The 18,194-nt window shown below is 45.1% G+C and overlaps 1 protein-coding gene across 1 annotated transcript in view; it reads left to right on the forward strand.

The window, feature by feature from the left end:
• Positions 1-17,683, forward strand: part of DIAPH3 (diaphanous related formin 3) — a 234,745-nt gene extending 217,062 nt beyond the window's left edge. Inside the window, exon 28 of the mRNA XM_060233550.1 lies at positions 17,401-17,683. Within this exon, the coding sequence (XP_060089533.1) occupies positions 17,401-17,642 (242 nt within the window). The 3' untranslated portion in view covers positions 17,643-17,683. The remainder of the gene's footprint in view (positions 1-17,400) is intronic.
• Positions 17,684-18,194: the final 511 nt, after the last annotated feature.

An 18,194-nucleotide genomic window follows, 5' to 3' on the forward strand; every position in this document is an offset into this window, starting at 1 on the left:
TCTCAAAACAAAACAATGCTGGAAATGTGAGGAAAAGGTCGGTACCTACTACCATATGTGGTGGATCTGCAAGGTCACTAAGGGATATTGGATTAAGGTACATGAGCTGATCCAAAAGGTACTGAAACTGTCAATATCATTTAAGCCAGACCTATTTCTGTTAAATAATGTTCCCAACCAAGACAGATAAAATGACAAAGTATATGACAATTCATGTAATAACAGCTGCAGGAATTATATTTGAAAGAATTATATCTGAAAAAAAAAGGAGACTCCGGCCATAGATGATCTGGTTGTAAAAATAATGGATATAGCAGAAATAGATGAATTGAATTATAAGCGTAGCACTCAAACTTGTAAGAGTAAAGCACAGGATTGGTCAAAGTTCTATGATTGGTTATGTAAATGTAGATAAAACTGAGTATGTAAATAACACTGAATGGGAAGGGTAGAAGGCGTAATATGAGAGGGCAAGACAAGAAGGGAAAATAAGAAAGAGAATAAAGCGTTGCTTATAGATAGAGGTTAAAGAGAGTAACTGCTTATCTCACCTTCATTGTATGTTATTGGTTTTTTATTTATTTATTTTCTTTGCTTCTGTTGTATGTTATAAGGGATTTTGTGAATAAAAAATTTGAAATAAAACAAAAACAAAACAAGAATCTTCTCCCACTGGTAGAAAGTGGCAATCCAAGGGGGAAGATGACTTTCCTTGGGGAGAGGGACTGGGAAAAGGTAACTGCCCATGAGTAACTGGTATAACATTCTTCCTTCACCCCGTCGGGTTGGCAGACTTAGAGCCAGGACTCACCATCCGGGAGAACTTTAGCCAAAGCCCTTCTATGTTCGTCATCCCAGCTGCTCGGTTGCCACAAACTGCTCCTGCCGTTTATTTATTTAAAGCATTTCTATCTCTCCTTGTCTTCTTGGACTCAAGGCAACAAACAATGTAGAAACCAAGTAGGACATAAAGAATAACCCAGTTAACAAGATTAGACAGAGATGAAAATGAAATAACACAGTTTACCAATGTTAAAAGCATTCAGACACAGAATAGTTGTAAGATGCAAACTCACAGTTGCTGTAGACATCATTTATCTTGATTTCAGTAAGGCTTTTGATAAGGTTTCACATACTATCCTTGTTGAGAAGTTGGTAAAATGTGGTTTGGATCCTGTTACTGTTAGGTGGATCTGTGACTGGTTGACAGATCGCACCAAAGAGTGCTTGTGAATGGTCCCTCATCCTCTTGGAGAGGAGTGACAAGTGGAGTGTCTCAAGGATCTGTCCTGGGACCTGTTTCGTTCAACATCTTTATCAACGATTTGGATGAAGGAATAGAGGGAATGCTGATGCTACTAAATTGGGAGGGGTTGCAAACACAGAAGAAAACAGAAACAGGATGACCTTGACAGGATGGAAAACTGAGCTAAAACCAACTTGGTGGGAAGGGCGGGATATAAATCATAAATAAACTAAACTAAAATGAATTTTAACAGGGATAAATGTAAAGTTCTGCATTTAGGTAGGAAAAATCCAATGCATGGTTATAGGATGGGAGAGACTTGTCTTAACAGGAGTATGTGCGAAAAGGATCCAGGGGTCTTACTGCATCATATGCTGAACATGAGTCAACTGTGATGCGGTGGCTAAAAAGGCAAATGCAATTTTGGACTGTATCAACAGAAGTATTGTGTCCAGATCACGTGATGTGATGGTATCGCTTTACTCTGCTCTGGTAAGACCTCACCTGGAGTTTTGTGTTCATTTTTGGACACCACCTTTAAAGAAGGATATAGACAAGCTGGAACGGGTCCAGAGGAGGGCAACAAAGATGGTGAGGAGTCTGGAGACCAAGTCCTATGAAGAAAGGTTGAAGGAGCTGGGGATGTTTAGCCTGGAGAGGAGGCGACTGAGTGGTGATATGATCACCATCTTCAAGTACTTGAAGGGCTGTCATATAGAGGATGGTGTGGAATTGTTTTCTGTGGCCCCGGAAGGTGGGACCAGATCCAGTGGGTTGAAATTAAATCAAAAGAGTTTCTGTCTCAACATTAGAAAGAACTTCCTGACCATTGGAGCAATTCCTCAGTGGAACAGGCTTCCTCGGGAGGTGGTGGGCTCTCCTTCCTTGGAGGTTTTTAAAGAGGCTACATGGCCATTGACAGCAATGAAGATCCTGTGAATTTAGGGGGAGGTGTTTGTGAGTTTCCTGCATTGTGCAAGTGGTTGGACTAGATGACCCTAGAGGTACCTTCCAACTCTATGATTCACAGCCAAATCTGCTGGGGGGGGCGGAATTGCTTTGCCCTTTGCACTTGCAGAATCACCTGAGACTAGAATGGCTGTTGCTGTCCGGATCTATGGGGTCATTGGGCAATAGCCAATGGTCAAGGACCCTTTGATTTGTTCTTTCGGCTCATGCCAGCAGCTGACACCTTAGGCAAGCTTTTAAAGCAGATATTCAGAGACAGTTCTGCCTCAGGTGTTTCCAGTCCCCCTGCTTCTAAATGCCTCAAGCAAGTTCTGGCTTTTACTGCAGAACCTCAAAACCCAGTAGAACAGGGATGGGTTCATGACCTTTTTCGAGCCTGTGGGCACCTTTGGAATTCTGGCATAGGGTATAGTGAGCACAATGACAAAATAGCTGACGCAAGCCAACCTCAAAACATCTGGAATGAGGTTATGCATAGCCCTAACAGTAACTTCCACATTTCTGGCAGACGTGTTTAGTAGGCACGGCCAATAAGGTCTCCAGTAGCCACTGTTTGCAAATAACAGAGCTTGGTGCTGTTAAGGAAAGCAGTGTGCTTTTGCTCTCTACCTGTTTTTTCTTTCTGATATTTGCACAAGGCCAGTGGAGGAGTGGCCTATCTCATTTATGCATGCCCCTCTCCTCTCCCAGTCATCTTCTAGTGAGGCCTCGTTGGCTCAATGGCAGAATCTTGATCAGGGCTTTTTTTTTCCTTTAAAAAAGCCCAGCAGGAACTCATTTGCATATTAGGCACACACTCCCGGTGTCCCCATTGTTTCACACAGGTCTTTTCTGTAGAAAAAGCCCAGCCGTAAATCGTTTGCCTATTAGGCCACACCCTGACACCAAGCCAGCTGGAATTGCGTTCCTGTGCATCCCTGATCTTGAGACTTAAAAATGTACGATATCATAAGCATTTGGAGTATGCAGATTTTGTACAGGCTCAGCCTACAAAAATGAGCACTATCCGATTTTGTGTTAAATCTTAACAACAAGGTTACGTCAAAGATGACAGGCACCCTACTGTCGCCGGCATGCAGTACGGAAAGGAAAACGGAAGGGAGGGCTGGTGACGGGGGCGGGGGGTGGCGGAACGGGGAAACACATAGCCTATTTGTTATTCACTGCATTGGTTCAGGGTTCTCTTGTTGCTGGTTTTGCTGTATATGCTGTAGCCCAATGCATTTTTTAGGGAACACTCAACTTACTATGCTGTCATGTGCTATCCTCTGGACCAGGGGTTCCTTTTTTGTGCCGTGGACCCCTTTGGCAATCTGGTGAAGCCTTGTGGACCCCTTTCTTGGAGTAATGTTTCTAAATGCATAAAATAAAGTGCATAGGAATACGAAGGAAGCCAATGGTATTCAAATACGGTTATCAAAATATTTTTTTAAAAATTTTTTTTTGATAAAAGCATTACATGCGCTTCTTTTTTAATGCACCAAACAACAATTTTAACTTGTCCAGTCTACACCCATAGCCCTTGCTTCTGTCTGTGTTACAAAAGGCCGCACTGCCTTACAGAGGATTAAGAAGTCTCATTTGAACTGTCCCGTTTTGCAAAGCTTAACAAACAGCTAAAACGGCTCACCCCCTTCCAGCAGTGGGTGTAATAACTACCATGATTTCAAAGTAGTGACGAGCGTGATATTTCAAGATGCCTGTTATCAATTTTAATGTATTTGAAAATATCTGTGATTTCTATTGGTGACAAAGGCACAAGTAATGCTAACTCTACTGCGGTTTGTTGCCCACATTCATAGTTGAAGGAAATGCTAAATTCCATTTATACGTTAATGAAAATAAAGAGGTTTACAAGATTATACATGGGATGGAGAAAGTAGAGAAAGAAGTACTTTCCCCCCTTTCTCACAATACAAGAACTCGTGGGCATTCAATGAAATTGCTGAGCAGTCAGGTTAAAACGGATAAAAGGAAGTCCTTCTTCACCCAAAGGGTGATTAACATGTGGAATTCACTGCCACAGGAGGTGGTGGTGGCTACAAGCATAGCCAGCTTTAAGAGGGGATTGGATAAAAATATGGAGCAGAGGTCCATCAGTGGCTATTAGCCACAGTGTGTGTGTGTGTGTTGGCCACTGTGTGACACAGTGTTGGGCTGGATGGGCCATTGGCCTGATCCAACATGGCTTCTCTTATGTTCTTAAGATGTACTTTTTTCACATCCATTTTCACGGACCCCTTGTTAATAACTCTTGTTCTAGACTGAACAATGTGTCCATTTTCTGATATGCATCTCTAGTGTAATGTAAAAGTGTGTAGTCATGTTACCTGTGTCTTTGCTTTTGCCCCTAAACCACAAGGCTAATAGTTGTATTGTCCATTCATTGTAGAATATGGTGGTGGAAATTATACCTTTTGCATCCTCTTGTCATTTAATTTGTATTATTAAATGCTTTCAGTTCCTCCAAATATCTCATGCTGACCTTCTTTTGAAAGATTCACTGTATAGAGGAGGCAGCCATCCAAAGTGTCTGTGGATCACTTGTGTCCAAAGGTCTTCATGTTCTTGACACACTATATTATAGAAGAAGATGATGATATTGGATTTATATCCCACCCCCCGTTCCACATTTCAGAGTCTCAGAGCAACTCACAATCTCCTTTACCTTCTTTTCAGCAACAGACACTCTGTGAGGTGGGTGGGGCTGAGAGGGCTCTCACAGGAGCTGCCCTTTCTGCGATAGCTATGGCTGACCCAAGGCCATTCCAGCAGGTGCAAGTGGAGGAGTGGAGAATCAAACCCGGTTCTCCCAGATAACAGTCCACACACTTAACCGCTATACCAAACTGGCTCTCTGATCTGGCCCTCAGGCCAACAAGGAAGTCAAGGGTCACTACATTGAGGCAGGCAATGGCAAGCCACCCCCTGAACATCTCATCCTAGCCTGCATGCCCAAGACCAACCCGGTCTTGTCAGATCTCAGTAGCTAAGAAGGACCAGTCCTGGTTACTACCTGAATGGGAGACCATCAAGGAAGTCAAGGGTCACTGCATTGAGGCAGGCAATGGCAAGCCACCCCCTGAACATCTCATCCTAGCCTGCATGCCCAAGACCAACCCGGTCTTGTCAGATCTCAGAAGCTAAGAAGGACCAGTCCTGGTTACTACCTGAATGGGAGACCGTCAAGGGTCACTGCATTGAGGCAGGCAATGGCAAGCCACCCCCTGAACATCTCATCCTAGCCTGCATGCCCAAGACCAACCTGGTCTTGTCAGATCTCAGAAGCTAAGAAGGACCAGTCCTGGTTACTACCTGAATGGGAGACCATCAAGGAAGTCAAGGGTCACTGCATTGAGGCAGGCAATGGCAAGCCACCCCCTGAACACCCCTGATTTAGTGGGTGTATCTAGCAGGGGGTGTAATAGCTACCATAATTTCAAAGTAATGATGATTGATATTTCAAGATTCCTGCATCAATTTTAATGTGTTTAATGATCTCTATTGGTGACAAAGGCACAAGTGATGCTAACAAGGCACAAGTGGTTTTCCATTGCCTGACTCTGCATTATGACCCTGAACTTCCTTGGTGGACTCCCATTCAGGTACTAACCAGGGCTGGTCCTTCTTAGCTTCTGAGATCTGACAAGACCGGGCTGGTCTTGGGCATTCAGGTTAGGGTGAGATGTTCAGGGGGCGGCTTGCTATTGCCTGCCTTGATATAGTGACCCTTGACTTCTTTGGTGGTCTTCCGTCCAGGTACTAGCCAGGGCAAAACCTGCTTAGCTTCTGACATCTGACATGATTGGGCCAGCCTGGGTCATCCAAGGCAGGACAGTTGTGATTATATTGAGTATCGTTTTGAGGACTTGGGAGATGCCTGTACTTAACAGATGCCAGACACAACAGGGCTGAATCCTAATCGTGGTTTCAATGTCAGGAATTTGCTACCATCCCAAAAACTCTTATTTTACATTGTGTTCATCTTAAACATCAAGGACGAACATCTGTATACTATGGCACGAATGTAGCTGCTTTGGGAGGATCACTTTACTTTTCTTAGCATCAAGATTAATATTCATGCGGAAAACACAAGTAAATAGTAATGCGAGAATCACCAGAAGTATCTGTTCCTCTCTAGGTATGCTTGTTGGGAAGCTATTACATTTATCTGCTTCCTGATGCATATACGCAGAGTTTGCTCACGGTTCCTCACAGATTACATTTAACACTCTCTTCTTGACATGAGTAATTATATCCAAGTCGGGGGAAAAAATAATGTGAATCAGCTCTGAGCTATGTAGCGAACCCGGCTTTCAAACACCATTTCCAGCAATCAAAAGTGAAGTGGCAGAAAAAAGAAAATAATAAAGAAAACATTTAAAAAGATATTTTTGAATGAAACACAGAGCAAGAGGTGTTTTCGGTTGCCGCCGTCAACTTGACAAAGTAGGAAATGTCACAACTGCAAATTGACACTAAAAATTAGATTCTCAAATTAAATAAATACCGTTCACAGCCTGAAGTGGAGGATGCATCCTTGATATACTGCAAGTGAACATTTCAAATAACAAGTCATCTGCATGTTTCTAATGTCATTCATTTGCCTGCAGGGGCGGGAGTTCCATACACTTAGCTTAAATATTCGTATATTTACTTGATTGGGGACAGCAAATCCAGGTTTGCCACTGAGACGACGCTTGACATGGCCATTTAGCCAATTTAGCTGATTTAAAAGTCTGTTCTTTTCCTCAAGCGCAAAGCATATACAGAAGGATCACGTTCTTCGGTGATACCTTTCAGAAGGTACAGTTCCTGTGTTACGCTTAAGATTTGTTTGGCCCTGCCATTTTTATTAATACTAACATCAAGAGAAAAGCAAATGATTTGCATTTTTGTCTTGTTCTCTGAGGAGTTCAGAACAGCTTTCTCGGGTAAAGTAACGGACGCCAACGAGGGAAATGGAGCCAGTGTGCATGCCAGCATGGTGTAGTGGTTAAGAGCTATAGACTCAAATCTGGAGGACCACGGTTGATTCCCCGCTGCTCCTCCACATGAGGCCTGCAAATGAAAGCACCTATCCAGGATTAAACGTCGTCGGGCCTAAAGGGGCCGCCAGACTCCAACTTTGTTCTGTCGCTTCAGACCGACACGGTCACCCACCTGAATCTAAACTTCAAAGTTATAAAACATATAAAGCATAGATGAGTTTCCGAAACCAAATGTCGCTGATAGATAGATCCGAGCGGGCAGCCGTGTTGGTCTGAAGCAATAGAACAAAGCAGCAGTCAAGTTGCACCTTTAAAGCCAACTAAGTTTTATTCCGAATGGAAGCTTTCGCGTGCTCTAAGCAGCGGAGTCTGCTTAGAGCACGCGAAAGCTTCCATTCGGAATCAAACTTAGTTGGCTTTAACGGTGCGGCTCGACGACTGCTTTGTTCGGTCGCTGATAGAATTATTTTAAAGGGTACTGTCCTTTCGAATCTTATCGGTCCACTTCTCATATACTGCTGGTTGGTTTGGATGTAACACCAGCCATATACATGGGTTTGGATCCCGTGATGTCATTCCCCTTGCCACGATGGAGGCTGGCCTCCTCTGCCGGACAAGTATCCTTCAAGTGGCCTTTTTGCAAGCAGGCAGGCTAGCGGCAGAGGTAGCGAGCCCCACAGCGGAAAACAGCCTCCGTAGCGGCCGCAGAGACGCAGGAGGGGAACATAGTCATAGGATGTGAGCCACAGAGTTTAAGTACTCTGCTTCCTCATCCACTCAGTGCACCAGCAGCCTTTTAGACTTGATTTGGGCTGTTTTTTACTTACTTCATGTATATCGTGCCCGTTTCCCTCATTGGGGACCGAACGGCACTTCAGTCACTCTCCATTTTACCCTCACAACATACCCAGGGAAGTTGGTTTGGCTTAGGGTTGCCAATCCTAAGGTGGGGGCAGGGGATCTCCACACTTCAGGGTCATCAGAAAGCCGGGGGGGGGGGGATGTCTGCTGGGCACTCCATTATGCCCTATGGAGATCGATTCCCATAGGGTATAATAGAGAATTGATCCTGGGGTTCTGGGGAGGCTGTTTTTTGAGGTAGAGGCACCAAACTCACAGCACAGAATCTGGTGCCTCTCCCCAAAGTACCCTCCAGGTTTTAAAAGGATTGGGCCAGGGGGTCCAATTCTATGAGCCCCAAAAGAAGGCGCCCCTATCCATTATTTCCAATGGAGGGAAGGCATTCAAAAGGTGTGCGGTCCTTTTAAATGTGATGGCCAGAACTCCCTTTGGAGTTCATTGATGTTTGTCATACCTTTGCTCCTGGCTCCACCCCCAGTGTCCCCTGGCTCCACCCCCAGAGTCCCCAGATATTTCTTGAATTGGACTTGGCAACCCTAGTTTGGCCGTAGAGTATGACTGACCCAGGATCACCTGTGAAGCTCTGATGGCAGGGGATTTGAACCAGATACTAGGCTGGCCCACTGACCACTGCAGGACTCTGGTTCCACTGCCCCCCACTGGCTTGGTGAAATGCTATCCTGAATCAAGTATTTCACTCCCATGTATGAATCTTATGTGTGCCATATAGGATGATATTTGCAACTGAAGGGATGCCTTCTAAGAACATAAGAGAAGCCATGTTGGATCAGGCCAATGGCCCATCCAGTCCAACACTCTATCACACAGTGGCCAAAACCCAGGGACCATCAGGAGGTCCACCAGTGGGGCCAGGACACCAGAAGCCCTCTCACTGTGCCCTTCCAAGCACCAAGAACACAGAGCATCACTGCCCCAGACATAAGAGAAGCCATGTTGGATCAGGCCAATGGCCCATCCAGTCCAACACTCTGTGTCACACAGTGACAAAAATTTTTATATATATATACACACTGTGGCTAATAGCCACTGATGGACCTGTGCTCCATATTTTTATCTAAACCCCTCTTGAAGGTGGCTATGCTTGTGGCCGCCACCACCTCCTGTGGCAGTGAATTCCACATGTTAATCACCCTTTGGGTGAAGAAGTGCTTCCTTTTATCCATTTTAACCTGTCTGCTCAGCAATTTCATCGAATGCCCACGAGTTCTTGTATTGTGAGAAAGGGAGAAAAGAACTTCTTTCTCTACTTTCTCCATACCATACATTATCTTGTAGACCTCTATTATGTCACCCCGCAGTCGACGTTTCTCCAAGCTAAAGAGTCCCAAGTGTTTCAACCTTTCTTCATAGGGAAAGTGCTCCAGCCCTTTAATCATTCTAGTTGTCCTTCTCTGGACTTTCTCCAATGCTATAATATCCTTTTTGAGGTGCAGCAACCAGAACTGCACACAGTACTCCAAATGAGACCGCGCCATCGGTTTATACAGGGGCATTATGATACTGGCTGATTTGTTTTCAATTCCCTTCCTAACAATTCCCAGCATGGTGTTGGCCTTTTTTATTGCACACGCACACTGTCTTGACATTTTCAGTGAGTTATCTACCACGACCTCAAGCTCTCTCTCTTGGTCAGTCTCTGCCAGTTCACACCCCATCAACTTGTATTTGTAGCTGAGATTCTTGGCCCCAATGTGCATTACTTTGCACTTGGCCACACTGAACCACATCTGCCATGTTGACGCCCACTCACCCAGCCTCAACAGAGGCTGCATCAGAGGCAGGATTGGTGCGTCCAGAGGGTGAAGAGCAGGATCCTCCCAACCCCCAGTTTGCTTCCAGTCACCATATCCTCCAAACCAGCATATTTGCAAGAAATGATGATGCTTGGTTTGAATAGTAACAATAGCAAAACAGGCTACTATGAACTACTCCAGAGCCAGTTTGGTGTAGTGGTTAACTGTGCAGACTCTTCTCTGAGAGAACCGGGTTTGATTCCCCGTTCCTCCACTGGCACCTGCTGGAATGGCCTTGGGTCAGCCAGAAAGGGCAGCTGCTGTGAGAGCCCTCTCAGTCCCACCCACTTCACTGGGTGTCTGTTGTGTGTGTGTGGGGGGGGGGAAGATAAAGAAGATTGTGAGCCGCTGTGAGATTCGGAGTGGAGGGTGGCATATAAATCCAATATCATCTTCTCCTTCCATTCAAGGCTTAATGAAGTCATGAAGGCTTCCTCAGGAGGCGTTGAGCTCTCCTTCCTTGGAAGGTTTTTAAACAGAGACTAGATGGCCATCTGACAGCAATGCTGATTCTGTGAACTTGGGCAGACCATGAGAAGGAAGGGTTGCATCAGCTCTCCGGGCCCCTTCTTACATGCCCAGGGATGTTGATTGCTGCTTTGGGGTCAGGAAGCAATTTTTTTCTCCCCCAGTTTGGCCAGGGATCCTGGATTGTCTTTTCCTCCATCTTCTGGGCATGGAACAGGGGTCACTGAATGTCGGGGGGGGGGGGAGGTACTTGTGAATTGTGTAGGAGGTTGGACTAGATAAGTCCAGCTCTGTGCTTCTAAGTTTCATATCCTATTCATGATCTACTGAATACATCTTTTAAATCTAGCAATTGTGCTCTTGAGTGGACATCTAAAGAAACTGCAAGCCCTCTCTGCAGTCAGTCTCAGAATCTCTTCTGTACTCATTGGGGTTTTCTTCTGTCTTCCTAAGAGCATTTTTATCATCTCCCTTGTGTCAGACAGAAAAGATACAGCTTCCTCATGCAACAGAAGCACTCACCACTCTCCTCTTCTCAGGAGTACAATATCCGAATACACGTGACAGATTCCATCTCCTTTTAGGTGAAAAAAGCACTGCCGGAGCAGACAAACTGGTCTCAGTTCAGTCGTAGGGTTCGATCCATTCTGCTAGCATCAAAGCCTTCCCAGTGTAGCAAGAGGGTTGTATATTTCAGCACTGCTGTCAAGGCTGCTGGTACAGTTAGGTTAAAATGCCCTTGTGTCAAAAATCTGCTCACTAAGTTTTCATGCCAGAGAGAGAGAGAGAGAGAGAGCTTGCCTGAGAAAGGACTGTAGGAAAACTGGAAATTACCTCTGACACAGCTGTCCCGCTTCAGAGCAACACGACTCTTCAGAAATGTCACTCTTTGTGAGTTGCATGTATTAGCTTTTTGTACATGAATTCAAAATCGGCACATTATCCAGATTGATTAGGTTTTTAGCCCCACCCCCTCTCCAGAAAAAGCAGCGTTATCCCTCACCACCTCGTGTGCGTCTAATTCAGATTATCCATTTGCTGTGCTGTTTCCTCGTACAATAAATGCAGTTAAGTGAAAATTGTTCCTCTGTTACTGGCCTTTTTTTTTTTTTTTTTGCAACAATTGTTCCCCTGATGTAGGAGAAGAGAGAAGGGGGTATTTATTTCCTTCCCAGCAGCCAAAAGGTGATCATGCTTCTAAAATGCGTTGAGATTGCCCAGGAAACTGTATAAAAAACTCATCCATCATTGTGAGCCCCTGGTCAGGAAATGACAGTGCAGTAAATATCTTCAGCAGCAGCCTTTTAATGTACAAGCTGTTTTCGGTAGGGATTTTCAGCACTCACATAAAACACACTGTCATGAGTGACTGCTCGTGCTCCAAAGTCATTACTATTGGGATGATGGAACATCTTTCAGTGAATAACCAAAAAACTCTAAATGTCATGTCAAGTTTGTCGAAGCCATTTTCAAGCCTTGTTCAAGGTTACATGCATATTGAATATGCCTTTTTTAAAAAGTTAAGGCTCATCTGAGGGATCGCCGAAAGACCAGATGATGGAAGAGCTGTTTTGAATGTTGTGCTTAATTGTTTTCTAGATTGCTTGGGATTCATTTGGGAGCAAATAGCAGATGTTTACCATTGCTGCTTCTCCAGTTATGATCTTGGAAAGGATGAGAAGCCGTTGCTTAGCATGAGAGTGTGAGGTCAGCTGGGCCTTTGGCCTAATCCAGTTGCCAGCTGGGCCTTTGGCCTAATCCAGACTGCTTGCTCTGTCCACCTCCGTTACCAAAGGAAGAAAGGATGGTAACACTTTGCCCCGTCTCTGCTTGTTTTTGGTGACAATTAGGTGAACAAGAAAGAGCCCCATGGCGCAGAGTGGTAAAGCTGCAGTACTGCAGTCGGAGCCCTCTGCTCACGACCGGAGTTCGATCCCAGCGGACGTTGGTTCAGGTAGCTGGCTCCAGGTTGATTCAGCCTCCCATCCTTCCGAGGTCAGTCAAAGGAGGACCCAGCTTGCTGGGGGGAAAGCGGAGATGACTGGAGGAGGAAATGGCAAACCACCCTGTAAAAAGGTCTGCCGCGAAAACGTTGTGAAACCAGCGTCACCCCAGAGTTGAAAACGACTGGTGCTTGCACAGGGGACTACCTTGACCTTTTAGGTGAACAAGAACTAGGAAATACTTGTCCTTTTGTAATTAACCTAGACTAGCAGCAACACCAATTAGCAGGCAACTTTTATTACCTTTTATGGCGATCCAGAGCAAATGGCCTTCTCATTTGTCATACTGTTCCGCCATGTGGTCTCAGCTTTGTATCAGTTTGCCCTCTTAACCCACCAGCTACATCTGTTTCAGCCCACTGTACCTCATTCCCTTGTCCGAAGAAGTGTGCTTTTACCACACGAAAGCTTACGTTCTGAATAAAACTTAGTTGGCCTTAAAGGTGCAACTTGACTCCTGCTTGTTCCTCCGAGGCCTGTTTCCATTTGGGACTCCCCTATAAAACCCCTACAATAGTCACTTGTACACAATTTTATAAGGATTTAACCCGCTGGTACATGACACCAACGCAGCTGAGCTATATGCAGTTTTAAGACTGTGGTGCTTGGGAACCTATCTTCACTACTGGTGGTGGTGCAGACACGTACAGGGATTCTGGCAAATGATAAGAGAACAGATATATGACCTAACTTCCTATATATAATACCATTTTTCTGCAGAGTTGATGCTGTTAAATCTTTGGACTGACAATACAATTCCAAAATGTCCTGGAAACGGATGCAAATGCCCACATTCACCCACTGGTGAGATCTGTTTGATGGCCAAAATGACTCCAAATGTTCACAAGGCTGAAACAGGCTCTTTTGCAACTGATTTTGAATCTGTTTGGTTTCCTTTTTTTTTTAACTTTCATTGCTAACCGAACACCTCTTGGCTTTCTGATTTAACAAAAGCTATTCTTCTTTAGGGAGGGAGGATACAGAAGACGTAAACCAAGAGAAAAAGGAACAGAATGATACCTTCTGTTTTATACAGCAGGGATGGCCAAAACATCTCCAGATGTTTTTTGCCTGTAAGTCCCATCAGCCCCAGTCAGCATGGCCAATGGCTGGGGCTGATGGGAGTTGTAGCAAAAAACATCTGGAGAGCTACCGTTGCCCACCCCTGTTATTCAGCAACTAAACTAGAGAGTGACTGAGAAAATCCTTGTTCTTTACAATAATATTAAGTATAGATAATTATTTCATAAACAAGTTCATTGTTATTCAGTTTTCAGATTATTGTATTGCTGGTTTTCACTTATACTCGCATTGTGTGATTATCATCCAACGTCAACAAACGTTATTTTTCGACTGAGAAAGAAAATATATTAAAATGAAAACATGTGGGTGCTGGGGTTTGTTTTGTCAGGAGGCAGGTAAGCTATAATGAAGCTGGATGATACTGCTGTAGTAATTCTGTCACTGTTGATTCCAGCTTGGTAGGCAACGTCAGACTGGGGCACAGTGAGGTGTGTGGCAATAACCACCCCTGAATCTTTCTCCTTCCACAAATCAGCAGTGGAGCTCATAGCTGGCTTCGGTTGTGTGGGGTACTAGTACCAAGTTGGGGCTCGTTCTGGTTTACTATCTCCCCAGCTTGTTAGCAGGTATCTGACTGAGCTTGAAGAGGTGGTCTTCCTGATGGCACCTGTGACACAGAGTGTTTGACTGGATGGGCAAGTGACCTGATCCAACATGGCTACTCTTATGTTCTTCTGTGACACAGAGTGTTGGACTGGATGGGCCATTGGCCTGATCCAACATGGCTTCTCTTATGTTCTTATGTGACACAAAATGTTTGACTGGATGGGCCATTGGCATGATCCAGCATGGCTTCTCTTATGTGACACATAGGGTTGGACTGGATGGGCCATTGGCCTGATCCAACATGGCTTCTCTTATGTTCTTATGTGACACAGAGTGTTTGACTGGATGGGCAAGTGACCTGATCCAACATGGCTTCTCTTATGTTCTTATGTAACACAGAGTGTTGGGCTGGATGGGCCATTGGCATGATCCAGCATGGCTTCTCTTATGTGACACATAGGGTTGGACTGGATGGGCCATTGGCCTGATCCAACATGGCTTCTCTTATGTTCTTATGTAACACAGAGTGTTTGACTGGATGGGCAAGTGACCTGATCCAACATGGATTCTCTTATGTTCTTATGTGACACAGAGTGTTGGCCTGGATGCGCCATTGGCCTAATCCAACATGGCTTCTCTTATGTTCTTATGTGACACAGAGTGTTTGACTGGATGGGCCATTGGCATGATCCAACATGGCTTCTCTTATGTTCTTATGTGACACAGAGTGTTGGGCTGGATGGGCCATTGGCCTAATCCAACATGGCTTCTCTTATGTTCTTATGTGACACAGAGTGTTTGACTGGATGGGCCATTGGCATGATCCAGCATAGCTTCTCTTATGTTCTTATGTGACACATAGTGTTGGACTGGATGGGCCATTGGCCTGATCCAACATGGCTTCTCTTATGTGACACAGAGTGTTTGACTGGATGGGCAAGTGACCTGATCCAACATGGCTTCTCTTATGTTCTTATGTGACACAGAGTGTTTGACTGGATGGGCCATTGGCATGTTCCAGCATGGCTTCTCTTATGTTCTTATGTGACACATAGTGTTGGACTGGATGGGCCATTGGCCGGATCCAACATGGCTTCTCTTATGTTCTTATGTGACACAGAGTGTTTGACTGGATGGGCAAGTGACCTGATCCAACATGGCTTCTCTTATGTTCTTATGTCTCAGGCCTAGTGCTGGAGATCCCTGGTGATTACTTGGGCAGACTTCAGCATTCATATAGAGGCCACGCTCAGGATATTGTCATGGTGTGATTGTCCCATGTTGCACTGGGCTCAAAGAAGTACCCTCACCTGAATAGCTCAGGGTAGCCAGATCTCAGAAGATAAGTAGGGTAGGCCTTGGTTAGTATTTGGAGGGGAAACCATCAAGGAAGTCCAATGTTGCTATGCAGAGGCAGGCAATGGCAAGCCACCTCTGAACATTTATTGCCTTGAAAACTGTATGGGATTGCCATAAGTCAGCTGTGATTTGACAGCACTTCACATGCCAACTAAGTATCTAGTGAATTTAATTAAAACGGGTGTCTTGGTCAGATCATGACCTGTTGAAGGTCCCTTTTCAACCAGTAATGTGTTTATAATTCTGACAGGAGGTGGCTTTACCACAGTGCCGGGTTAAAGCCTGTTGGAGGCCCCTAGGCAGTCAAAATCTCAGGGACCCCCTTGCAAATTATCTCAGAGTTGAAGTGCCCGCCCTGCTGCAGCCACTTTCCCAAAAGCCCCCTTGACAAAACTTCAGCGGAGAGGCAGAGAGAGGCAAACTTGGCGACGAAACCAGCAGCAGCCGCACCAGGCAAGTCGGGCACAGAGCAGCTCAGTTGCTGGCTGCACGTGCAGGCTGGGAAGGCTGCAAGCAGCAGGGAAACAGAGGGGGGGAGCCAGCCTGGGGCCCCTAAAGCTGTGGGGGGCCATAGGCCAGTGCCTACTTGGCCTAATTGTTAATCCAGCCCTGTTTTGCCATTATTCTAACTGCTGAGTAGCCCTAATTGCCTAACATAAGGTAACAGGCCTTGTTAGATTATTAAGTAGCAATACTTGAGCTTCTTGCCAAGAACTCAAACTTAAACGAGGAAGGAACGAAAATAGCAGCTCAGTCTCATTCAGTATAAATCATTTTGGACTTGGACCTTCTTTCCAGCTGAAGTGAATCGGAAAATCCCATTTAATTGGTGGCGGTGAGCTCATCATTGGAGAAAATGTTTCTCCCGATTACTAATTCATGTTTGGACATGTTGAAAAGGGCTAAAATGTGCTTGAATTTCAGAATTCAAAGTTCAGAATGCAAAGCACTGAATTCCTTAAAGTACTGGTTGCTTTGAGTGTGAAAATCCTTGCTTAACCATGAAGAACCATGGATGACATTGGCCAAGCCCAGCACTGTCCACTATGACAAAATGGCTGCCGTTGTAGTTGATGTTGCATCCCTCCCCCCCATTTACTGTAGTTTGAGGTGAGATCTTTTTGAGAAGGCTTCTTAGGTTCTTTCAGCATAGTGATACACTGTGTCATCCCCATCAAAGTTTTTCTTTTTCTTGTGGGTGGGGGTCCCCTATAATTCTAGCCACAGATTTTTTTCTCTCTGAGTGTGGGGCCCAATTTTTGTCGTTTTCATGAGCGAGCAGATTCAAGACTTCCCACGTTCAGATTTTAGTCACTGCCACTCTCCTGTGATTGAAACTGTTACATGAAGACTGGGCTTTTTTTTGTAGCAGGAACTCCTTTGCATATTAGGCCACACACCCCTGATGTAGCCAATCTTCCTGGAGCTTACACTTGACCCTTTACTAAGAGCCCTGTAAGCTCTTGGAGAATTGGCTGCATCAGGGGGTGTGGCCTAATATGCAAATGAGTTCCTGCTAAAAAAAAAAGCCCTGCACACCCCCCTGATGTAGCCAATCCTCCTGGAGCTTGCAATAGGCCCTGTACTAAGAGCCTTGTAAGCTCTTGGAGGATTGGCTACATCAGGGGGTGTGGCCTGATATGCAAATGAGTTCCTGCTAAAAAAAAGCCCTCCGTGAAGGAATAAAATAGCATTTACCATTCTCTTACCCCCTACATTTAATCCTGTAGTAGGAGTATTTCTAGGACGTCTGGGTGTTCAGCAGTTGACAGGATTTTAGAAACTGTGACTGGAACTTCTTGAAATTTTAGCCAAGACCCAAGGGCTATGCAGCTAGTTCCTGTACCAAGAAGGCTTTTGTTTCTTGAACTGCTAACGGTTGATTTTTCGAGTATTTTATTTGGCATTTCGTTTTCTCTCATTCCTCTTCATTTCCAAGCTCCAATAAACAAACAATCTTCCACTTCATACTTCTCTTTGGCATGTAGAATCCTACAATTGCGTCAGGGGCCTGGCTCCGGAAGACACCATTAACGGCTTGTTTATTTCCTTCCTTACAGAAAATCAGGTGGCGACGACAGAGAAGTTCCATGTGCACCACAGTACGAACGCCCTGTCAGCAAGGAATCAACTAAGCAAGGAGCGGAACCATGAGATGGAAAAGAGACGAGCCGTCGGGAATAAGGAAAGCGGTCGGGGTGGAAGCGGCAGAGAGAAGGAAGCGGAGCTTTCCAGCCGCTCTTCCAAACGAGAAGCAATTCCTGAAGTGGAAGCTCTGCTGGCACGATTGCGAGCGCTGTAGATTCCGTCAACAGTAAAATGCTAACAGCCCTTTCACACGCACAGAAACAGTGTGGGCCAGCCCTCCCCAGACCATACCACTCCCAAATGCAGGTAGAATGGGGGGGGGGGGATGTATGAAAAATCTCTGCCTAAGGAAAGCAAGCATATCATGTAGAATGAAAAGCTGGAAGAGTCTTTCTACCTGACATGCTAGCGTGTGTGTACATACATACACATACCCCTTCAGCAAATCTCTCTCTCTCTCTCTCTCTGTATATATATATATATAGAGAGAGAGAGAGAGAGAGATTTGATGAAGGGGTATGGATGGATGGATAGATAGGTAGGTAGGTAGGTAGGTGGATAGATGATATGGATAAAGATAGAATATATATATATTCTATCTCTATCCATATCACCTGTCTGTCTGTCTGTCTATCTATCTATCTATCTATCTATCTATCTATCTATCTATCTATCTATCATCTTTCATCTACCCATCCACAGAAACAGTGTGGGCCAGCCCTCCCCAGACCATACCTCTCCCAAATGCAGGTAGAATGGGGGGGGG

Source organism: Heteronotia binoei, chromosome 3 (genome assembly GCF_032191835.1).
Source record: "Heteronotia binoei isolate CCM8104 ecotype False Entrance Well chromosome 3, APGP_CSIRO_Hbin_v1, whole genome shotgun sequence".
Lineage (NCBI taxonomy): Eukaryota > Metazoa > Chordata > Lepidosauria > Squamata > Gekkonidae > Heteronotia > Heteronotia binoei.